The 24,096-nt window shown below is 50.8% G+C and overlaps 2 protein-coding genes across 2 annotated transcripts; one reads left to right on the plus strand and one right to left on the minus strand.

Moving 5' to 3' along the window:
* Positions 1-6,132: 6,132 nt before the first annotated feature.
* Positions 6,133-8,243, plus strand: SSTR4 (somatostatin receptor 4). Its single transcript, XM_002925458.3, has one exon. The coding sequence runs from the start codon at positions 6,321-6,323 to the stop codon at positions 7,479-7,481; it is 1,161 nt and encodes a 386-aa protein (XP_002925504.2). The 5' UTR covers positions 6,133-6,320; the 3' UTR covers positions 7,482-8,243.
* A 10,363-nt stretch (positions 8,244-18,606) lies between these two features.
* On the minus strand, positions 18,607-22,609 carry THBD (thrombomodulin). The gene has a single exon (XM_011232627.3). The coding sequence runs from the start codon at positions 22,464-22,466 to the stop codon at positions 20,451-20,453; it is 2,016 nt and encodes a 671-aa protein (XP_011230929.3). The 5' UTR covers positions 22,467-22,609; the 3' UTR covers positions 18,607-20,450.
* Positions 22,610-24,096: the final 1,487 nt, after the last annotated feature.

Raw genomic sequence — 24,096 nt, forward strand, 5'->3', positions numbered from 1 at the left:
AAGAACTCTACGTTCATGTCTTAGAGATGAGAAAAGCAGGCTTAGAAAGGTCAGTGACTAGCCTAAGGATAATGGGTTAGAGTGTTTCTGCCTGAAAGTAACAGATGTATATCTGACAGCACGAAAAGAAGAATGCACATCACTTCACATAAAAAGAAGTTTATGGGAGAAGTGCCAGAGTGGACTGTCTCATCAGCTCTCAACTATTACCAAGCACCCTAGTTCTTTCCTGTTCCCTGCCCTACCATCTTCAACATACTGGCTACCATATTGAATAAGCTTTCCACCTCACAGTCACAAAGTGGCTGCAGGCCCTCTAAGCATTATATTCCTGCCAGACAATAGCCAAAACTTGCCCAGAAACTACCCCTGCAACTTCAATAATTTCCCTCATGTCTCTTTGGCCAGAGTTAGGGCATATGCCCACCTTCAAAGAAATCACAGATTCTGGAGAGGGAACAAACTTGAGCACCTGTGTGCATTTAAAGTGAAGCCTTAAACAAAATCAGAGATTTAGCCACAAGGAAGAGGAGGCAGCAGAGTTTGAGAGGCAGGCAACAATGGCTGAAGCTTTGTCAAAGCCACACTGGAACTCTGGGAACTAAAGGCCCTACTCTTAACCTCTAATACTACACTTTCTATTACAATGGATTGTTCTAGATTTCCACTACTCAGTATGGTGGCCACATGTGACTACTGAGTACCTGAAATACAGCTAACGTGACTAATGCACTGAACTGAATTTTTTTAAGTTTAATTCAAAGAGCCACATGGGTCTCATGGCCCTGACCATGCAGGAATAGCACGTTAACAGCATTGCCTGTGGCATCAGATAGGGTTTAATGCTGTAGAAATATCATATGAGACATAGATGTAACTTAAATTTTCCAATAGTCACATTAAAAAAGGTAAAAAAGAAACAGGTAAAATTCACTTCAACATATAACCAATTAAAAAAAAAAGTGCTCCCATTCTTTTGTTCACTCTAAGTCTTTGAGATCTGATGTTCACTTTCTTTCGAGGAGATAATTTAATACGTAATAAACTCTTAAAGGAAATCCTTGACTTCATATTTAATGTCTTTGGGGTGGAGCGGGGCTGCACCATCATCACACTGCCACATCACTAGAGTTCTGATGAGAATGTGAAGAAGAGGCGATTATGTAAATCACTTCTGACAATGCCATGCACTCAGCCCCTGGTAAATTATGCTCTAATATACTCAGCAGAACCTCTCAAAGCCTAGTTGAGCTGCTGAGAGCACTTAAGATGACTTTCTAATCAGCAGGTGACAGAAGTGGCTCTCGGGACAACAGTCTTCACGCTGCTGAGGGTCAAGTCTCTCCTTGGTGCATGGCTATTTGCAGAAGAAGCTATTCTCGAAGACCCGTGGCCCGGATGCTTGGAGGCCAGATGACTTTGGCCAGAGGAGCACATCTAAAGAATGGAAATAGAAAAGATAATCACATTTCCAACAAAGGAGCTCTTCCCTCTGGCTTGGGGGAGGGACTGTGAGGCCCCTGCTCCACCCTCTCTGCCCTCACTCACTCTACGGGCCCTCCAGCAGCTAGGGCCAGCTGGACCCATGGGCCGCCCTGTCACCACCTGGAGGACACTGAGACCCAGTCTAGCCCTAGCTCTGCAGGGCTCATAATGTGCAGGAGAGCAATTTGGGCCTGATGTCAGACATTTCATCAACAGACCCAAAATAGGCCCCCTATACATACATCCTACAGCAAAGGGACAGGGGAGCTGAAGAACAGCTTATAAATGGACTTTGTCCCCCACTCCCCCCACTTTTACTCAGTGTAATGTTTCACTTTGTTTTCTCTCCCAGTGTAGATATGTGGCTGGTCCCCCTTCAGTGGCATATTTAGTGACTTGCGAGAGCACAGCTATGGAACCGGGCCCCAACCACCCCAGCCTCTTCCCACCTGGGGTCTAGCAGGTTGCCCCTCACCCTTCTTGAGCTCTCTGTTTCATTGAGCAGAGGGGTCTGTTTGGTTCCCTAGATGTTTCTCTTGGTCTCTCCCTTCAGCCACCCTGGAGGCACAGTGATTTCCACACATTGTGGCCCCCAGGCTTCCTGCCTCTTATAATTCCATTTAATTGAGTGTTCTTATAATTCCATTTAATTGAGTGTTCCATTGATACACTTTAGAATTATCTGGAGAGCCTTCAGAATATTCAGGAGTGGTGCCTGCTCCTTCCAGCTCACTGAGTCTGACAGAGGGGGTCTTCTGCTTAATGTCAGCATGTTTGGGGCAAAACCAGATATGCCCAGGAGCTTTGAGCTGGCAAGCACCAGAGCCTTTGGATGGAGTATTAATAATAATAAACATATATAGTGCTTATCAGTGCCAGACCCTGTTGTAACTGCTTCACGTATGTCATCTTGTCCAATCTGCACAACAGCTCATCTGTGATGAGACTAGAATTAATGCCACTTTACAGGGGAGAAAGTGGAGGCACAGAGAGGTTGAGTAACTTGGACAACATCACATATCTGGTAAGCAATGAGCTTGGATTCAGATCAAGGCAGTCACATTATACTCTATTGCCTCCAAAATGCCTGCTGTTCAAACTTACCTCTTGCCCCCCCCCTCGGGGGACTTGGAGTCAGCTCAAATAAAACTCCAGTAACTTGGCCTCGTGACTTTCTTGACTTTGAGGAAGAACCTCCATATCAGACCTGAATTTCCCAACCTCCTGTTCTTCTAATCCATGAGGTTTTATCATTATGATGATGCTGAGGTGAAGGCAGTGATTCTCAGTATCAACTCAACTTTGTTCACATCATTACAGCAATTTTTCAAAAGCTAAGATACTCTCGCCAATCCCAGCCCCGGCCTGGAGTTTGAGGCCTGATGGAACTTGAGGGCAAAGTAGGGAAATGGGATAGGCAGAAGAATGCCCATCTCAGGACAAGCTGAATGTGACCTAGGGACACATGTCCCCCTGGGTCCATCTCAGGAGGGGGTTCAGCACTGTGCATGCTCATGCTCTAAAGAATTCAGTTCCTTGAATCTCAAATGCTTTTCTGATCCCTCCCTAAATTTATAAGTCTAGGGACAGTATTTTTTAAAATGGAATGATTCCCTGCTCCTGGCTTTGGACGCAGAAACATTTCAATTTAATCTTCAACATCTCCTGGCTTTGTCAGTGAATGCACACCTCACCTTTATCACTGCAAAACCCTTTCCCAATGATGCTCTGGAGAGAGGTGTTACAGCCCTTATAAGTTAATTTGGTGCTTCACAAACTTTATTTTCTGCCACTTAATGTGGTAATTCAAAAATTAAAGTGAAGAGTTCCCCATAATTAAGGGATCCATGTCCTGGTTTGCCTGGAAGAGTCAGGGGTTATGCTGATGCTCAGCATAATTGCTAATAGAGCTTCTTTTCACTCCCAGGAGAATCTGGTCTGAACATCACCCATCATCAAGGTGTGAGTTAGAGCAGAATAAATGTCAGGCTGTGTCAGCAAGGCTTGCTCTGTTTGGGTCATTTGCACAAAGTAATGCTCTTCCCATGTGTCTGAGGATTGTTTTCAATACAGGTTAGATATAAAAACACTGTCAATAGAAATCGATGCATACAAAAACTATAATAATAATTCATGGGGGGAGGGTATCGGAACCTCCACCACGTCCTTCACCTTCGGTCTCTGAATGCAGCCAACCAGTGGAACATTGGACCCTGTGAGGCCAAGTGGGAGGAGGCAGACCTCTTCTTAATCTCATCACCCAGAGAGGGGTAGAAAAATAAATAACTTGGATAGCCCGTACTCACTGAGTGCTGACGACGGCCAGGTACTCCCCCAGTCACTGTAGGTATGCCATTGTGACAGATCCTCATGGTGCCCTACCAAATAGTTACTACCATAATACCCACTTTCCAGAAGTGGAAACTGAGACACAAAGAGACAGAGGAATTTGCCCTGCATAAGGCTGCATACCTGGAAGGAGGTGAAGCTGGATTTGAACCAGGCAGCCTAGTTTCAAGGCCTACCTGCCCAACGTGTGCCAGGAATGTACTGGAGTGCCGCTCTGCTTCCTGCTACAACAGTCCTGGCACAAACATGCAGCTCTTGCTTGTGCTGTTGCAAATGCTCCAAAGGCTCCTTGTGTAGACCTCACAGACCTACACTCCCAGGCCATCCTCTGCCAGTGGTCAAGGAGCCATGCAGACCCCAACTCCGACCTGGACAGCTGACTTAACACATTCCCTGAATGACAAAGTCACCTGTAAGTCTCTCCCTTAGAGACAATGAGGAAAATGGGAGTGGAGGAAAGGACAGACACATTTAAGGACTGTGCATAAAGAGGAGGAGGACTGCTAGGACAAATCTTTCTTTCTTTCCCTTTCTTTCTTTCCTCTTTCTTTCTTTCTTTCCTTCTTTCTTTTTTTCTATTTTAAGACAAACCTTTTATTTTTTTATTTATTTATTTATTTTTATTTATTTGACAGAGATAGAGACAGCCAGCGAGAGAGGGAACACAAGCAGGGGGAGTGGGAGAGGAAGAAACAGGCTCATAGCAGAGGAGCCCGATGTGGGGCTCGATCCCATAACGCCGGGATCACGCCCTGAGCCGAAGGCAGACGCTCAACCGCTGTGCCACCCAGGCGCCCCTAAGACAAACCTTTTAAAGGAACCATTTGGGTGGCAGAAACCGGAGACAGAGTTTAGACTGAGCCACTGTGTTGCACAGGGGCTTATCACCTGTGTTCCACCCCCCTCCAAAAAATCTTGGATGGATAGCAGTCAGAAGCCTCCAGGCCAGGTTATCTGCAGTTGGCCTCAAGCATCCTTCCACCTTCCCCTTGGCAGCTGTTCCAGTCACCCAGCACAGGAGCTGGGACCCCACCTCTGGCAGCCTGCAGCCACTTCCAGATGCACCAAAGGCTTTTCAGGACTGTGCTGAAGGGAGTCCCCAAGAGGCCACTGCCTTGCTGAGCTGGGGTTCCAAAGGGCCAGCATTACTCTGCCGATAATCTTCTGAGGCAAATCCCCACTTCACTAATTCTGCTATGCCCTGTGTGGACTAATAGAGACAGGGTTGTGGGGCTGCCTGCTGGGTCCTCACACCAGGACGGTCTAGCCCAGGATCATCTAGTCCATGGGTGTCAACTGGCACTTTCTGAATTTGAGGGGGAGGAGGAAATCCAGCCTGGAACACCGACCTTTCCAGACCACCCTTCCCCAGGCACATTTCAGAGACTGCAGTGGAGACGCCTCCAAAGTCAGCCGGCTCCGAGTAGGTTTTGGGGAGTCTGGCTCTGGGGCGTGCTGCCTGGGTCTGTGAGACCCAGCACGAAGGAGCACCGGACACAGAAGCTGCCCTTCTTTTGTGGAATCTCTGCCTCTGCGCGTGTGCACCTCAGTTTCTGACACCCACCCTACCCCCACCCCACCGAAATCTCCCTGTAAAGGTCCCAGGATTTGTGGAGTAAAGGGAGGGAGCAACCAGGACCCTGTAGACCTGGAACTCACGGGGACGCCTACAGGAGGCTCAGATTCCACCTCAGTGTCCTGAGTTTAAAGATGGGAATGAAACATGAGAGACTGAGGACTATGAGAAACAAACTGAGGACTTCAGAGGGGAGGGGGGTGGGGGAATGGGATAGACTGGTGATGGGTGGTAAGGGGGGCACGTATTGCATGGTGCACTGGGTGTTGTACGCAACTAATGAAGCATCGAACTTTGCATCGGAATCCGGGGATGTACTGTATGGTGACTAACATAATATAATAAAAAATCATCAAAAAAATAATGAAAATAAAATAAAAAAAAGATGGGCCAGACCCTGTAGGTCTTCAAGAGGAACAAAGGGGCAGGGGGAGGGGTGGAGAGGGGGTGGATGTCAAGCGCCTGGCAACTAGCTCCTCAGGCCCAGGTTAGTTCCCTGCGATCCAGAGCGCCGCGTCATCCAAACGGAGGACTCAGGGACCCCCCAGCCTCGCGGCTTTAGAGGACAGAGCAGGGGAGTGGGCGGCAACCAGCCAGAGAGGGCGGATCTGAGGTGAGGAGCAGGGTGGGAGATCTGGAGGGGGCCAGGGAGAACCTGGGGCGGGGCTGGATCCTGGGCCGGGCCCGGAGCCTAGCGCGGCGGAGGCGCGGAGGTGGGCAAACCGGGCGGGGCACGCGGGCGCCAGGACTGGGGCGCGGAGGGCGCGCGGCGCGGGATTGGCGGGCGCTCCTCGCGGGGTCCGCCGCCTGCTCTTCAGGCGGAGCACGGAAAGGCGCGCGCATCAGCGCTGGAGCCCTTGGCCGCTTCGGCTCCGCCGCGCTCCCACCGCCCCGAGCGGACACCCCGGGCATGAGCGCTTCCCCGACGCTGCCCCCCAGGGGCGAGCTCGAGACGGCCTGCTCCCCAGCGGCCAACGCCAGCTGCGCCCCGGCCGGGGAGGAGGAGGCGGCGGCGGGGACCCGGGACACAGGGACAGGGGGCATGGTCGCCATCCAGTGCGTCTACGCCTTGGTGTGCCTGGTGGGCCTGGTGGGCAACGCCCTGGTCATCTTTGTGATCCTCCGCTACGCCAAGATGAAGACGGCCACTAACATCTACCTGCTCAACCTGGCCATCGCGGATGAGCTCTTCATGCTGAGCGTGCCCTTCGTGGCCTCGTCGGCCGCCCTGCGCCACTGGCCCTTCGGGTCCGTGCTGTGCCGCGCGGTGCTCAGTGTGGACGGCCTCAACATGTTCACCAGCGTCTTCTGTCTGACAGTGCTCAGCGTGGACCGCTACGTCGCCGTGGTGCACCCTCTGCGCGCCGCCACCTACCGGAGGCCCAGCGTGGCCAAGCTGATCAACTTGGGCGTGTGGCTGGCGTCCTTGCTGGTCACCCTGCCCATCGCCATCTTCGCAGACACCAGGCCGGCTCGGGGTGGCCCGGCCGTGGCCTGCAACCTGCATTGGCCTCACCCGGCCTGGTCGGCGGTCTTTGTGGTCTATACTTTCCTGCTGGGTTTCCTGCTGCCCGTTCTGGCCATCGGCCTGTGCTACCTACTTATCGTGGGCAAGATGCGGGCAGTGGCACTCCGGGCCGGCTGGCAGCAGCGGAGGCGCTCGGAAAAGAAGATCACGCGGCTGGTGCTGATGGTGGTAGCCGTCTTCGTGCTCTGCTGGATGCCTTTCTATGTGGTGCAGCTGCTGAACCTGTTTGTGACCAGCCTTGATGCCACGGTCAACCATGTGTCCCTAATCCTCAGCTATGCCAACAGCTGCGCCAACCCTATCCTCTATGGCTTCCTCTCTGACAACTTCCGCCGTTCCTTCCAGCGGGTTCTCTGCCTGCGCTGCTGCCTCCTGGATGCTGCTGGTGGTGCTGAGGAAGAGCCCTTGGACTATTATGCCACTGCGCTCAAGAACAGAGGTGGGGCAGAATGGATATGCTCTCCACTGCCCTGCCAACAGGAGCCCTTGCAACCAGAACCCAGCCGTAAGCAGGTCCCCCTCACCAGGACCACCACCTTCTGAAAAGCCCTTTCACCTCCTCCCCAGCCTGACCAACTAAAAGGAGTCTGTGCCATCCTTACAACCTAGCAGACTGCCTGTCCTGGATGCTCACCTAAGAGCCACCACCTGTTCCCACCACAGTCACCTTTTTCCAGCAGTCTGTGTGCTAGCCCCAAGATCACCAAAGCTCCTTTGCTTTCTCCCATCCCCAGGACTCCGGGTTTCAGGAGGACACCTCCACGGGGGTAGGACTCCTCTGAGCACTGGTCTGTGATGTTAATCATCCCTGGACCTCTGACTATTTTCCGAGGGGTGGGAGGCAGGGGAATGTCAGGGAGGAATGGCCGTGTGCCTGTGACGTCTTACAGAGTCTCTGCCCCAGAGAGGGCTGTCCAGAGGGTGGAGGCAGCCAGTCGCTTGCTCTCTGCAGACTCTTTGGCTGTGGTGGGGACATCACATGTTTGATACGAGAAGGGAGGAAGGAAGGTGCCTCTAAGCACACTCCCTTTGCTTCCATTCCTGTGTTCCCTCTAACTGAAATTTATGCACGACAGTCTGGGGCACCAGCTTGGTCACTCTCCAGGCCCAGTGCTTGCTTACAGTCAGAAGTGTCACTCCGATTGTCTTGGGCTGACAGCAGGCTTCCTGTGAGTAGAAAAAGGTTGGCAGTTTGTAATGTGGGATTTGTTATGAGGCATAAAACCAGGTCGGTACTAAAAAAGGATAAATCTCATCTAGCTCCTATGATGTGATTTTTTGCCTCGACCCTTTGGCATGGGAGCACAAGACCTCATTACATCAGCAGTTTATACCACATGGTGAGTGGGAGGGGAGCCAGGGGGATGGGAAAGGAGACTAGAGAATGCAGATGGAAATCAGCCCAGATTTTGGATAGAGGAGGCAGCTCTATCACCAATTATTAAAAAAATAAAAAACACAATTTGGTAAAACATCAGCCAGATGTAGATAATAAACATATGTAGGCTGAACGCAGTAAACGACTCTAACTTTTTGCCTGATGTTAACCCCAGGATAAATTAGCTTTTCCCAAAGGAAAAAGTCAGCTTACGAGGAGCTTTAATCCTGTTTTCTCTGAAGAAATGCTTGCAATGCTTATGTTGGGCTCTGGGTGAAAACATGCTATTAAACATGTGTGAACAGCTATGTGGGGGAGACTCCACCTGGCTTAGCACAGCAGAAGATCCTTCTGGGTTTGGCTGATCCCATCCAGATGGAGAGAAGAACATAGGCAGGGAGGGAGGGGAGGAGAGCTGAAGGGAGAGCCCCTTTGCTCTTCGGAGGGTCAGCCCCGCAGAGCTGGCAACTTCCTAGAAGGAGGGCTTTGAGAGAAAATGCACTGGACTTGCCAAGCTAGCAGACCTTGCCTGACTTGAGCCTTTTCAGGCAGCCAGCACGCAACCCAAGATGGGCACAGGAGGGCTTCTAGGAGGCTAAAGAAGATTGAGGCAGGGCTAGGAGGGCAGGGTAAGGTCCAGGGGGACACTCTGCTTCCACCAAGGGCAGGGACTCCTCTCTGAGATCGAGGAAGAAGCAGAACAAGGCTCTTCGCTGAAGTGTTAGGGCCAAGATCAGAGTTTTACTTGATATAAGCAGATACTTGGTGTATGGAAAACAAGCAAGAGAGCTGACTTCTGGTCCTAGATATAAATATTGTGTGATGCAGGCAAGCAGCTGAACCCCAGGGTCCTCAGAGTTTTGCTGACAAAATCAAGAGTTCTTCTAGTACCAGCACACTGTGACAGAGGTCTAACCTTATGTTCTTTTCCATGTGGCTATAGATTCCAGCTTCTTCCCTACTGAATGAAAACAAAAACAAAAACAGCCTTGCCTGAACTGTCTTTGGGCATATAACCATCAGATCCTTGCTCTTCTAGATGGCCAGCCAGCAGCACGATGTGTAGGCGATAATCAGTGTCGATCCAAATATGTCTCATAGGGCTGGGTGGGCGAGGTAGAGATGTCGGTCTTTAGGGTCTGTGCATTGGGGTGGTCTCCATCTGTCTGGCAGAGGAAATGTGTAGCCAGTCTGTACTACATCCTGGAGACATGGCAGTGGGTTGGAAGCTCCAAACTAAGGCACAAAACCCCTTGAACTCACATAAATGCATGCACACCCGTGCACATGCACGTAAACACATGGACATGGACCATCCCAAACCTGTTGTACCCACTAGAGTTGCTTTGGGCATTCGGAGTAAGTCAGTGCTGGTGTTCACTGGCCTCATGTAACTGTAATTTCTTGGCACTCTTTAAAACGGAAGTATTTCTTTGTTCCCCAGTGCTGGGCAGTGTGCAGCAGGGTGCTCACTCGATAAAGGTGCTTGACCCCCAGGCTGAGAACAATGTGGCAAGGGGTTTTTGGCCCTGGCAATGATCTGAAATAGAGCTGGGGTCCTTCTCTTCAATCTCCAATGGTGATTCACACTGGGCAAACTCTCTGATGAGGAAGATGGGGCACTGCCCAAGAGTCTTGGCAACACTCTTGCTGGGCTGAATATTTAAAAATGCAATGTTGTAAACTTGTTGGTGATGGTTGAAGCAGAGGCAGCCTTAGGTGATGAAAGGAGACGTCCCTGAGAGGCAGGGGCCCTCCAGCAGCCCGACCAGAGAGCAGTGCTGTCATTTCTCTGAGCCTCAGTTTCTCGCATGAAATATGCACAAACGCAGGGTGTGGGTTTGGAGTTCCTGTCAGCTGTAAACCACCTTCTCAAAAGCACAGGAGAAGCACGCTAACTGAGGCAGTGGGAGGGTGAAAGACAGCATTCTTTTATGCTGAGAGTACTCTCTCTATCCCTCGTTAAAAATGAGCGTGAACACTGCCCCTGACCTGGGAGTCATAAATCATGCCGTGGACAGGGAGGGGCTGGGGGTGGAGAGTGTGCTGCTGAGGAGTGTCTTCCTCAGCTGCAGGGCTTTCTCGCTTCTTGGGGGTTGTTAACTCTGCACTGGCAACAGCATCAACAGTGCTGCCAGCCTTAGTTAGCATCAACCCTGAGGCCTCCCTAACAGCGGGTTGTCCCAAAACCTTCCCAGTTCCTGAGCAGCAAGGCTGCAAGGAAATGAAGTGAGGGAAGAAGGCAGCTGGGGTCCTGAGAGCACTCACATGTTTCACCTGCCTGGTGGGTGGGCCATACAGACGCACTTTGACCTGAGTCCTGCTCTGCTGACCAGAACAGCTTTTGGCTTCAAAATGAAGGAAAACATTTTTTACCTAGGTAGAAACAGCCTTTAGGCACCCTCTCAGTCAGTGTACTTGCCTTGCCTTTTAAAGCTGTCTTTAACCTGCTGCTCAGTGACAAGCCAGGTGTTTATTTTTTCTCCAGATGGTCAGAAAATGGTATTTGAACGTGACAGGGGATCACTCCTCAGAATTCTTGCCCAATCTGTCAGCACTATGTCACTGAACAAAGATGCATACTATTTTCATTTTCGTCTTCAAATTCTTGGCTTCACTTTCATTACAAACATTATACCTAGCACTCCTTACATGCCAAAGGCTGATATCAAAGGAGAAAAAAACCCAAACGTTCAGCCATGCGACTCGGAAACTTGACATGGAAGCCTGAGCAGTAAGTGGGCAAACCCCTGTAAATTTAGCTTTTCTCTGGCAGGCTGTCAGTCGTGAAAGATCCCCGTCTCTCACCACCCTTTACCCTAAGTAGGTGACAGAAAAGCCTCAGAATCCTTAAGCACAAATGTCAGAACTTAAGGCTCTGTCCTCTGTTGCACACCGTCAGTCAGCACCACACCCCGAAGCTCTGTTCTGTGGAGGTATGTGAAGGTCGGGGTGCATGCAGAGTGCTGCTTCTGGAAGATTCGAGGCACCATGAGGAGTCTCCACAGACAGCACCTCTGTCATCAGGAAGCTTGGAGGTTAGGTGATAAAGGATCAGCATTAATCAAAGAACCACAGAAACAAGAGTACAATTTTAAGCCGAAATTGGAAGAACCCAAGAATGGACTCTGGTTTCTCTGAGATGATGTACTGGAAGAACCTGACATGGTCGTTAGGGCAGGTTTCCCCAGGAAGGTTGCTGGAGATGACCTTCTTCGAAGGATGAGTAAGAATCAGCCAGGAGAAGGGGGTATGGTAGAAGATACAAAGGGCTCAAAGCAGGGGGACAGCATGTGCAAAGGACCCATGGTAGTAGGCACTGAAGATGCCCAAGGGGACTGGAACAGAGGGCACATGATGCCCAGTCAGCAAGAGGCTTTAGGAGACAGACCAACAGTGCCTCATAAGTCCCCTTAAGGATTTGGGATGCTGCCATGGCACAGCAGTGGCAAGCTCTAATGAGAGGGTAATTTGTCTGCCTGGCAAAGGGCTCTTGAGTCCTTGTAAAGTCAGGGCACTTCTGCCTCCATTTTTCAGCAGGAGGTTGGCAGGAGGAACATGTTCTTTCCGTTTCAACGTTCATCAACTTTTTTCAACAGAAAGACAGAGTTCCAAATCATATGAATGGATTGGCTTAGTGTCTGCCCAGGAGGGCCACTTTTGAAAATGGGGGAAAACTAAAAAAATTAAAAAATAAAAAGTAATCCAAGATCATTAACTGTGTCACCCAGAATGGAAGTACTGAGTTGGTTAAAATAAAAACTATGGCCTTCTATTATGGAAAGACACCGTGGACACTCACTGATGCCACATGGGGGTGTGGCACCAGGGTCTAGATGGGCTGCCCCAGGTCAGCACTGGCACAGTGCGGATGTGTGTCTGGGGAGAACAGACTTGTGGACATAGACCAGGGACAGAGCACCAGCCCAGTGTGACTGCAGGAAAGCTCCAAGGCCCCTGGAGAAAGGCTGGAATAAGACTACCTACACCTGAGTGTGCGGGGGACTGGCCCAGAGGACGGCTCAGTATTCAGACGGTGACCAACTGGCAAAGAAGACAACAAGGTTGGTATGGGGAATTGGCATGTTTTTGTTGTTGTTTTTTTTTTGTGTGTGTGTGTGTGTGTGTGTGTGTTTAAAAAACAGGATTACTTTAGCCACTCTGAGGAGGCTGTGATTTCTTTTTGATCTATTTTTATTGAAGTATAATTTACATATGGCAAAATTCACCCCTTCTAGGTGCTCAGTGCTATGAATTTTGACAAACATACTCAGATACAGTTTAACTGAACCCCAGTCAAGATGGGGATGGTTTTTGTCACCGCGCACTTCCTTCGTGGTGATCATGATCTGTGCCCTGAGGGGGAGGGCTACCAATAGCATGAGAGGACGTGAGGGGACCAGAACTGGGGGCAATGTGCTCCCTAAATTGAGGGAAGCCACCCACTCATACCATTTCCTGAGCTCCTTTACCTGGACAGGGATCCCTCAGCCCATTTATTCATGAAATGCTGCCCTTCCGACCTCCCGGATCTGAAAAGAACCACCTTGGTCTCTAGAAATCTCTCACCCACAAATCAGGGGCTTGAGTATGTCCCTGCACAAAGTGCCAACTTCTCAATGACCTCATAGGCTTTTACTCTGAGCTCTGGAGAGAGAGCACAGCTTCTCCTCCAAGCCAGGGGTTCGGACTCCCTCCAAAGCTTTGCAGAGTGGATACACCTCAAGAACAACCAGACACATCATTCGCATTTATCCCAGGCCTGCGGGAGGCTTGCTGCTGGGTAGCTCCGTGTTCCCTGTTCCGTGCTCTGCACATTCAGAAAACTGAAACAGAAGCCGGGACTTCCTCTGTGTCCTTCTCATACTTTTCCATCTCCTCGGGTGGATTTCTGAAGTCCCACTTTTAGGACAAGGACGAAAATGTTTGAAGAAAGGCAGGAATCACATTCTGGTGAGGAAAAGTGGCACTGCTTGTTTCAATCACCATTTCAAGACAAATTTAACAATGTGTGCCCCCAGGACAGGGGTGATGGTGTATAAGGCTCAAGGTCTCCAGAGTCTGTGGGAGACTTTAATTCTCAAGGAATTGAAAGGAGTTGAGGCGAGAGGCAGAAAGAAGAGGGGAAGATTCAGGATATTGTGGCAAAGCCCCTTTTCCTGGCTGGGTGGCTGAAGGACGGTCTGCCTGGGAGTCCAACAACCCATGAGTAAGCAGTTGGGGCCAGCCTCAGCGTGGAGCCAGAAGGAAGATTCCAGAGAGAAGTCGCCATATGTTCAATATGTAGAAAAGAAGAAGGTTCATCTCAGGATAATATCAGTCATGATATGTCCCATTAAAAAAAAAAAAAAGATTTATTTCAGGCAGAAAGTCAGAAGAAGGCCTGCCCTGTGGCCTCCAGGGGCATGATATCATCATGGACCCCAGTTTGGAATCTTGGTTTTTTCACTGGATCCTGAAACCCTTGTGTAACTCGCCCCCCTGTCTCCAGTGGGTGTGACTTTGAACTAACGCATCCCTGGGGTTCTTTTGTCTCTTGTAACCACATTTTCAAAACAAGCTGAGAAAGATTTTGATTCTGTTAGAATTTGATGTTAAAAAAAATATTTCATTTCTCTTGTGAGAGGAAATCAGTTGTTTGCCTACATCTGAACCTGCTGACCAAAAGAAAAAAAGGGAGAAGGACTCACTCAAAGCAAAAAGAGATAGTGCTGACCCCCAGGCACATGTTCTGAAAACCAAAGGAAGAGCCGGGCGTTGCCCATATTATTTTATGAAGAAACGCCTGAAAAGGTCAGGGAATGTGTTTTCACGTGAACTCGGGTACCCCCCACGGAGTCTTGACCATGATGAAAATGTGTTTTTATATGTCCTTTGTAACCTCAGTTTTCCTTATAGACACCAAATAATAATTAACCCCCATTTAACACGAGACCAACAGAAGCTCCCTGGGTTAGAACTTGGGGATGTTCTGTCGCCTGGCCCTGTTCACAACGGGAATGGCACCCAAGGCACCTTAGGAAGGAGTGTGACAGAGCAGGAGTTTGGTCCAAGGAGTGTGAGGAAGCAGCACCATCATTTCCCTTTGCAGTCACCTTCCCTCCTTCCTTCCTTCCTTAATGCGCCCTCAAGCTCCACCCCCAAAATTGTGGCATGGGATTCCTCATCTTGCTTTTTGTTTCTTTGTACACTCCTGGTGGGCTGCCAGGAATTTTGGCAGCATGAGTCCAGAACACAGGGCCATTGAGCAAGGTGCTGGGAGATCCAAGAGCCAGGTTTCACTGAAACCTGTTTGCCGAAGGTTAAGAGAGTTGGGCAGTCTGGTCAAATCTTAGAAAAGTTCTTCTTTGTGATTCAAACATGAAAACATAGGGTCCTTGGTGTGGAGAGACCCTGAAGGGGTGGGGGGAGGGTTAGCAGGCATCCTAGAGGAAAGAAGCCTCATCTGGTGTGTGCCCACAACTCCAGTGGCAGTGAAGGGGAGTGGCCTGAGCGACCTTCCTTGTGTGACAAAATGTCCTGTATGTTGATGATGGCGCTGGTTCCAGGAATGTGTGTATTCTTCAGGACTTACAGATTTGGTTATCAAAAAGGGAGAATTTTAATGTATGTCAATTATATTGTGATTTTTTTCCTTAAAAAAGAGTTCAAGTAAAATGTACTACCCACCATCTGGGCCTACCTGCTCTTCGTGGCGCTCGTGGTCCTAACGGCCAGAACTTTCCAGGCTGACAGATTTTAATTATTTCAGCCCCTAATCAGTGGTCAGACACCACTTAGATCCTGAGGAGCTTAGGTTCTCTTTCTCACCGCAGAGAAAGAGAAAGATAAGCAAACCTATGTGCATTTTTCTGATGGAGAGTTCCCCGAGTCCCCGCACTTCAGGGGACGATGCCACCTTTCCTCAGATGCAGGTGGCAGCTGGCCCTGTTTCTGAGTGGGGGGTCTCCCATGTGTGGCAGGGCCAGGAAACTCAGACACAGCAGAGTCTGTGATTCCCTGGGGACCCACCAGCCCCCTCACACTGCCCCGGTGAGACAGATGGTTGACGAAGTTTAGAGATTTGCCCAAAGTCGCCCTTGAAGTGTCTGGACAGCTGGGGCTGCTAATCATTTCAACTGATGATTCCTTTCTCTCTTGCAGGTTCCTCTTTGGTGTTGCTACACTTGAGGGCTCCATGGGGCAGTTGAGGGTAAGGGTGCGGGTAGTGCTACCTTTCCCACAGCCCCAGGGGCTGCCTGGGCTGGAACAAATTTTCTCTTTCTCTTTTGGGCCCTGAGAAAGCAAGCAGGGCACTTTGGGTTATATTCTCTCCCTCTCTGTGGCCTCCCCAGGAGCATAATGGAGGGGATCTCTGCATCCTTACACTTTGATGGGCTTTGTGAGCAGGGAGAAGAGAACTTGGAAGCAGAATCTTACAGCTCCCAAGGGGCTGCTTCTCACCCTATGCAAACATCTCTCTCCTTAAGGATCCCCTAGATCCCACCATGACACTTCCTCAAGGGTGGATAGCATCTCTTCCAAGTGACTGCACTTTGCCTGGAAAGAATACTTTCTACTTTCCGCACACCTCGAGTTTGTTTTTGAGACAATTGAGATCTCAACATAATCATTTGTTTTTATCCATCTATGCATCCACTTATTTATTGGCACACATGCTAACATTTATTGGGCACCTACTGTGTGCCCGAACCTATGCTAACTCACCTCATCTAATGCTCATGGAAACCCTGTGGTGTGGCACTTGCTAGCACCCCACTTTACATCCTTACAGGGGCTGCATGGTACCCATGATCATGTGACCACCTGGTGTCAGGCTGGGATTCAAATCCAGGCGTATATGACATCCATGCCCCTTCTTAGCCCTGTTGGATGTTCACAAGGGGAACTGTCCAGGTGTCTGCCTATGGGGAGATGTATATAAGCTTAGAAGTGGCTGTTATCTTCCCAAACAATTTTAGTATAGAAATTGAATACCAGTGTGCTCTTGTTAAAACTCTTTGAGTGGCATGCTTGCTTCTGGGATAGAATTCACCCTTGTTAACCTGACCTGGAGTCTCCTCTCCCTTCCACTCTTACCTCTCCATTCTACCTCTCCAGCTCCATCTTGGCCACCCTCCCCTTTGTTCATCATGCTTCATGCCCTCTGCCAAGACTCTTCCCTGCACAGGGCCTTTGCACATACTGTTCCTTCTCCCAGACTACTTTCTTCTCCACTCTGCATTTGACTAACACTTGTTCCTCCTTCATGTCTAGTGTTAAGGGTCAGCTCATCAAAGACACTTTTACTCCAGCAACCTAAATCCCACCGCCCTGTTGTGCTGAGCTTCTCCTCCCCAGCTCCTACTTCTGTTTCTAAGTTAAATATGGTTTGAAGGCAATTATTTGTTTTATATTTGTCTCCCACACATAAGCTTCTCAAGGTAGGGGATTATTACCATGCCTGTCACCAAACCAGGCACAGAATATGCGCTCAATAAATATTTGCCGAACTAGTCCAACGAAAGGGGTTAGATCTGAGGTGGGGACAGATGCCATTTAACTCATAAAATCAAATTCTGACTTATCCACAAGTATGACCTTGACCTTCTTCCCCAGCTATGCAAGCTGTGGAATGTCATCAGCAAACACGTACCACTTGCCAAGATTTGGAATTCTCCCTCAGACCTGGATATCCAATAATGTGAATAGAAAGTGAGACTGTACAAATTGATCCACAGCCCCTGTTTCATAAGGTTTACTCTGATTCTAAATGCTGGGTGATGGTTCTTATAGCTGACTGATTTGTTTATGTGATCCTGACATCTTTCTCAGAGTAGGGCTGTGGTTTCCCAGTTGTTTTGAGAGTTTCAAGTTCAGAGGAGGCCTATAAGCAGGGATGCTACTCTCTTACAGGACACGGAATGAGGAGGATGGGGGGAGGGGCTGGGCCCTCACCCCACCAGGGCCCTGGGGTCCAAGATGATGCAGTAAGGGTTTTGACTCTGAGTCTTAAAAGTGTGTTTTGGTCTTCTTATATTTCTTAAGAAAATCCCCTCCTTTGGATGAAGATACCCTAAAGCAATGAGCCCTAGTCAATTTGCTAGCTACCTGGAAGCAGACCCTTTTGAAAAATGAAGTCCTCTAGACCCCCAGCACAATCATGCGTACCTGCTTTGCCTACACAGAACAAGTTTTTCCTTCACATGGACCTACTACTGACTTTGGTTTTCTGCTAGTCTGCCGAACTCCTAAAGGCAACATTGCTCAACTTGTGATCCTGGGAGGGAACTCTGCATAGTAGCCACGCCCCCACATACCCCAAAGCTGTCAGCTTCATCCAGAGTGGATGTGGAAATCTCCAACTGCATCTTCGCAACAGTAACTATGCAGATTCAAGCTGAGAAATTCAGCATTATCCAGATGTAAAAAAAGGTTTGAATATTTGATCAAACTCAGTTGTCTTCCAACTTTTGCTTTATGAAAATATTCAGAGCACTGTATATAAAATTTAGCCAGTGCCATCCTCCAAGGAAAAGGGACCCAGGGAATGTGTGTCTTGCAGACAGTATTTCTAATCTCCAACAGAAATAAGCATGATTTAATACTGCATGAGACCTTGGTATGTGGAAATGATTGTTTGAATTTGAGCCACAGACTGAGACCCCTCTTGACTGTTGTGTTTGGATATCTCGGAGGGCAGATAATGCCAAACCACTCACAGGAAGGACACACAGCTGGGATTCTAGGAATGCCCCCAAGAAGAATTCTTTCTTTAACTCATCCCAACAAATAATCCTATAATGTGTTTCAAAACACATAGACACAAGTCCTATGTATGAAGTTGTTATGGTTACAGAAGTAAACAGAAATATTTGTGCACACAGACATAACATGAAGTCCTTCTACAGAGAAAACAATCTCCTCTGGAAGGATCTTTGAAAATCAGAGATGGTATCATGAGCGGATGGAGCTAGCAATGGGATGTGGAGCAGCCTTTCAAGGTGTCTCCCGGCATTTCATTGTTTGTGAGGCCTGTTTAATGACATAAAATGAGGGGCTTGGGTGGGGCACCTGGGTGGCACAGCAGTTAAGCATCTGCCTTCGGCTCAGGGTGTGATCCCGGCGTTATGGGATCGAGCCCCACATCAGGCTCCTCTGCTATGAGCCTGCTTCTTCCTCTCCCACTCCCCCTGCTTGTGTTCCCTCTCTCACTGGCTGTCTCTATCTCTGTCGAATAAATAAATAAAATCTTTAAAAAAAAATGAGGGGCTTGGGGAAGGGTAGGTGAACACACACAAAACCCAAGAGCACTCTGTTATTTGTTTATTTTGTACATGTGATGTCATAAGCAAGAGTTTTGCCTGTGTTCTAGTTTATCTCCAATAAATAAATAACTATGTACAAATGTGCTGAGTTTACAAAATAGAGGAAAACCTTTGTTTTACAAAAGATACACTTGTATGATACATTTTCCCATACAGTGAAACATGATTTATTCCTAGCTTAGTTGAACAAACAACCCTGTGTAGCGATGTCTAAAGGTGTGTACCTAGTCTTTTCTATCAGAAGGCAAAACTATAAATTGGAAATTCCTCAGTTTCTTCAGAATATAGGCCCGGACTTGGCCTGCTGCTTATTACTGATGCATATTTAATGTATTCCAGAAACTTGGAAGCTGTCTGAAACAGTTCTTCTCAAGCTACACTGGGCAGACCCCTGCAGATCTTATTAAAATATAGGTTCTTGTGCAGCTGGAGTTTCTGCATTTCTAACCAGCTGCCATGGGCAGCTCCCACTTCTTGTCCAGGGACCATGTTCTAAGTGACCAGGTTTAGAAGGCCCCTCTGAAGTGGGAGAAATTCCCAAGGGCCTGATCAAGGTGAGGCCCTAATTGGGCATCCTCCAGGCTTCATCACCAAGTTCCCAAGTCCCCCCAAACCCAGCAGAACTGGTTTTATTTTGGAGCACATATTACAAGAAGAGTAAGATTCGAAATGGTAACTGGCATGAATTGTGCAGCTTAGAACTTTCTTAAACTGTCTCCTGGGAGGAACTTCATTCCTGTCTCAATCTAGAGCAATCATGAGAACATTTTCAACATTGTCAAAAATAACCAGTAATAACAACAACAATAATTATAATAATGGGAAAAAGAAACTGGCATAAAGAAGCTTAACAACAATAAAGATCTTTCAGTTCAAATGAAAATGACAACAATAAAACCCAGGCTCATTGTTTAAAAAATAAAAATGAAAAAACTCCTTGGGTTGAATTTCTATGACCATCCAGCAACATTAGTTCAGTGAATGCCTCTCACATCTTAACTTTTGTTAAAATGATATTATTCTGGAAGCCTGAAATTTCAGTATAAACTAGCAAGCCTGCTTCAAGAGCAAATAAATTCCCAACCAACCTTGACTGTAGTGTTTTTGATTCTGTTTCACATAGGAGTTTTACCTAGGCAGACATGGAAGAACAGAAGGAGGGGGGCCAGGTAGGGAGACTCCAGGTAGGTTGGCTGAGTTCCAGAGAGGGAAAAATTGGGAGGAATAAAGAAGGAAACTGGAGCTTGGCTTCAGCAATGTGGGAGTGCTGGGAAAACCACCAAGATGGTTTAACTGTCACCTGAAGAGTGGAAATATATAAATATATCAGATAAGCGGGAGTGAGGAAGAGAGGGAGGGGGGATACAAAGTGGGTACTAGAGACATACAGGTAGGGGGAAAAAAGGAAAAGCAAAGGAGAAAAAAGCCATCCTAAATACTTAAAAAATAAATATCTTGATCATTATCCACACTTTGATTACACTCACTAGTCCACGGGATCTCTGACTCAAAGGCTGCCAGCCAAGGAGGCTCACCCCTCTTGTGCCCCTTGGTGAGGGCACGGGACACTGTGTGTCTTCGCTATAAATTGCCATCTCTGCCTAGTTGTCTGATGATGTCATGGAAGTGGCTGGGGCGCATAATCCTTCCAACCCCAACTCCCCAGCCAAGTGTGGAGTCAGCAAAAGAAGGGGGCCGGGATCTTCTCCAGTTCTGATGCCAGCTAAAGTGCTTTGGAATAGGTGGACAGGGAGTAAGGCTGGGGGAGGGGGGAGGCACAGGAGGGGGTAAGACCCAGCCAACTGCAGGGCCCAGGGAGGAGGCCTCTCAGAGTTTCTGAGGCATCTGCTCGGTTCGCATGTGCTGCAGCACCACCTCCTTGGTTGGAGCACCACACTTGTACTCCAGCTCCGCCCTCGAGGCGCCTTGCTTCTTGCGCAGGTGGCACAGGAGCGCCAAAAGCGCCACCACCAGAGACAGGCTGGCGATGGAGATGCCGATGAGCACTCCCGAATGCAACGGCCCTACAGGTGAGGGGCTGGAGGTGGCGCCCGGAGTCGGGCTGACTGGGGGCTCCCCAGAGCCAAGGTCGCCATCACCATCAACGTCACTGTTCACCTTGATGGGGTCACAGTCAGTGGCAAACTGGCCAGCAAAAGGCGAGTCAGGCCCGCAGATGCACTCGTAGGTGCCTGGGAGGTTGCGGCAGGCCTCGGGGGGGCAGTCTCCATTTTCGCACTCGTCGATGTCCGTGCACATGAAGCCATCGTCCAGGATGTAGCCTTCGGGGCACTGGCAGGAAGTCGGGCTGTTGGGGTCGCAGTCAGCTGGGCATGCAGTCTGGTTGCAGAACATCTGGCACCTGTGTGGGTCGTGAGGGCTGGGCGCGAAGCCCTCGGCGCAGATGCAGTGGTAGTCAGTTTGGCCCACGGGCTGGCACTGGTACTCGCACTTATTCCCAAAGCACGGGTCCACTGGCTCCACGCATTCGTTGTCCACCAGCTCGAAGCCGGGGTTGCAGTGGCATTCAAAAGCGCCCCGCGTATTAACACATTTCTGCGGGCATGGATTGGGCACCTGGATACAGTCGTCCACGTCCTCGCACCGGTGCTGGTCGGCAGCCAGCCGGTAGCCCGTCTCGCACATGCACGAGTAGGAGCCGGGCACATAACTGCTGGGAATGCAATAATGCTCGCAGAGTTTGTGGCACAAGTGATCCGCTAGTGCGGCGCAAGAGCGCCCGTCAGCCTGCAGGTAGGCGTCAGGTGGGCAGAGGCAATGCGAAGTCTCGGCGCTCCCGTTGCAAGTGTGCTGGCAGCCACCGTTCTCCACGCTGCAGTCCCAGGCGCCAGGCGCATCCCGGCCCCAGCGCGCCTCGGCCTCTCCTGGCGGCGCCGCGCACTCCAGCTCCACTCCGAAGGGCGCTACAGTGGCGGAGCTACCCACCGGCAGCGCCTGGAAGTCCGCGCCGCGGGCCCCGAACGGGGTGCTATAGGTGATCGTCACACCACCGGCCGCCACGGCGCCAGAGTCCACAAGCAGGGGCCTGCAAGAGGCTGCGAAGTGGAACTCGCAGAGGAAACCGTCGGCCTCTGCAGTGCACTGCTGCTCCTCCCAGGCCGGCTCACCGGGTGCTAGGGCCCCAGCTTCCGAGACTGCGACGCACAGGGGACCGCAGAGAGGCGCCTGGTCGACGTGGAACCGCGCCCACCTGCTGTAGCTGGTGCGGTTGTCGCCAGTAACCCACTGGAAGCCGCGCAAGGGCCCGAGTTGCCCCGGGTCGCTGCAGCCGGGCTGGAGCTGCAGGCCGATCCAGAGGCGCGGGCTGTCGCCGCTGTCACCGCTCAGTAGCAGGGAGATGACATCAGCCGCCACTGAGGAGCGCACGGTCATCAGGTGGCCCCCCAACCCCTCGCAGGCCTGGCTGGCTGCGAGGAAGGTCGCGGGGCCCCGGAAGAGCTCGAAGCAGTCGTGCTCGACGCACTGGCTGCCGCGTGGCTGAGGCTCTGGGGGCGCGGGGAGCCCCAGACCGGCGGGGGCCAGCACGCCAAGAAGCAGGACCCGCAGCATGGTGTCCCGGCACACCGCGTGCAGGCACTGGGGAGAGCGCAAGCGCCGCGATGGGGCCCAAGCCCGGCGGTGGCTGAGAGGCGCAGGGCGCCTCTGGAGACAGCCGTTTGCGTTTGTCCCAGCCCAGACGTGTCCAGCCGCGGCGCGCAGCCCTGGCGAAGCAGCCTCTGACATGCCGGCGGGCCCGGGCCCGGGTTTATAAGTGCACGGCCCTCCCTCCTGGACGTTCGGGAAAAGGAAGGAAGTGCCTGGTGGGAAGGGCTGATGCTGCATTCTCGGATTACTGGGTTCTCCGGACGCCTTGTGCCCGCCCTCGCGCCTGGGATCACCTCGCGGGTATGAGTAAACTCGGCCAGGGCGCTGGGAGGTCCCCAGGCGGGACCGCCAGGCGCAGGCGCCGCGGGAAGACAGCACCTCTGTCAGAAAGACACAGTGTCCGCCCCCGCCACTAGGGCCCTCAGGCTCGCAGTCGTAAAAGGGGCTTAATCCGCAGACCCTCCTAATCTCTCGGTCCTCTTTCTTTTTCTTATAAATGTATTGTTACCACCGATTTCAAGGGAATTCTGGCTTGCCGAACTCTGGGAAGTGGAGACGAGAGAGGAGGGCTTTGAATGAGGGGTGAGGAGGTAGTGCCCAGGATCTGCTGGGCTCTAGGGGGAGGTGCCCACCAAGAAGAAGATTTAGGGAGGGGCTGCCAAGGGCGTGGACTTCCTCAAAGAAGCAGTAGAGAGGAGAGAACTGGACCCCGGGCGCCTAGAGCAAGAGACTCGGGTGCTCTCGGCCCCAGAGGACAGAGGGTGTGGCTGGCGCAAGGATGGGGGAAGGGGGAAGGGGGAAGAACTGTCCTAACACTGGCGCCCTCCGCGCACAAGGACCCACGGGTCCCTGAGCGTGAGCTGCCTGGCCAGACGTCATCTTGTAGCGTGGGAAAGTCGCGAGAACACTGTCAGGGCTCCAAGGTATTGTCACCCTTCAGAAGCAGTGGCAGGCGAATTCCTGCCGAGCCCTGTTGGGGCGGGCGTATTGGGGAGCGCGCTAGCCTGTTTGGTCTGTTTTTGTCCAGTTTCACAGAGGAACAGTCCATCTTACACGGGGCGCACGGGAGCCCTCGTGGGCCCCAAAAGAATCTGGCTTGGGACTGTTAAGGATTTTTGCATTTGGCTGAGACATCAGAGAGATATTAAAGGTGCATATAAATGCCCCTCGCGTTGCAGAAGGGCGGTCCTGCGGACGGACAGGGTGGGGAGAGCTGCGAGGAGGATATGGGAATCTGTCACTTTCGCGACCTTTTCCGCTTATTCACTTACCAAGAATGTGGCGGGGGGGGTGGTCCAAAACATAAGGGAGGGACAAACTTCGTTTTTTAAAAAATCCTGTGCCACCTCTCCGCTACGGTCACTCACAACCAAACACCAGAGGGCGGCGCTGTTGAACTCTAACAAAGCCCCAGAAATTGGAGATCTCTAAATCTGAGCTGAAAAGTGTAAGGGGTGTGAGGAACGCAGGGGCCTCGCCCTGCGGCAAGAAACTTCGTTCCAGGGAAGCCCCAGGCGGATTCCACCGCTTAGCTGGATGTCTTGCCTCTTTAGCCAGCAGAGCCCACACCTTGTAAGACAGCAGGGCGGTGTGGCGTCTTCACAAGTGAAAGATAAGCACCTGCCCACCCACCCCTCTACCAGATTGTACTGACCGATAGTGACCGAGGGGGTGGGGTGTGGGCGCTCCGTGAGTGAAAGGGATAAGGTACAGTGGTCCTTTCCTGCACTCCCAGATGTTCCATCCCAGCGTGGAGCGCGAGAGCTCAGACAAGCAGCCTCCTGAAAGCTAGGTGGGGGAGCGCAGAGTGGAGACTGAGGTCTGAAGCACCCTGGAACGGGTGCCTCTGCACCTCTCGGAAGAGGAA

This window comes from Ailuropoda melanoleuca, chromosome 13 (genome assembly GCF_002007445.2).
Source record: "Ailuropoda melanoleuca isolate Jingjing chromosome 13, ASM200744v2, whole genome shotgun sequence".
Taxonomy (NCBI): domain Eukaryota; kingdom Metazoa; phylum Chordata; class Mammalia; order Carnivora; family Ursidae; genus Ailuropoda; species Ailuropoda melanoleuca.

Coding starts and splice junctions, on each gene's coding strand:
- SSTR4 (XM_002925458.3), top strand. CDS start 6,321: ATGAGCGCTTCCCCGACGCTGCCCCCCAGGGGCGAGCTCGAGACGGCC.
- THBD (XM_011232627.3), bottom strand. CDS start 22,466: ATGCAGCATCAGCCCTTCCCACCAGGCACTTCCTTCCTTTTCCCGAAC.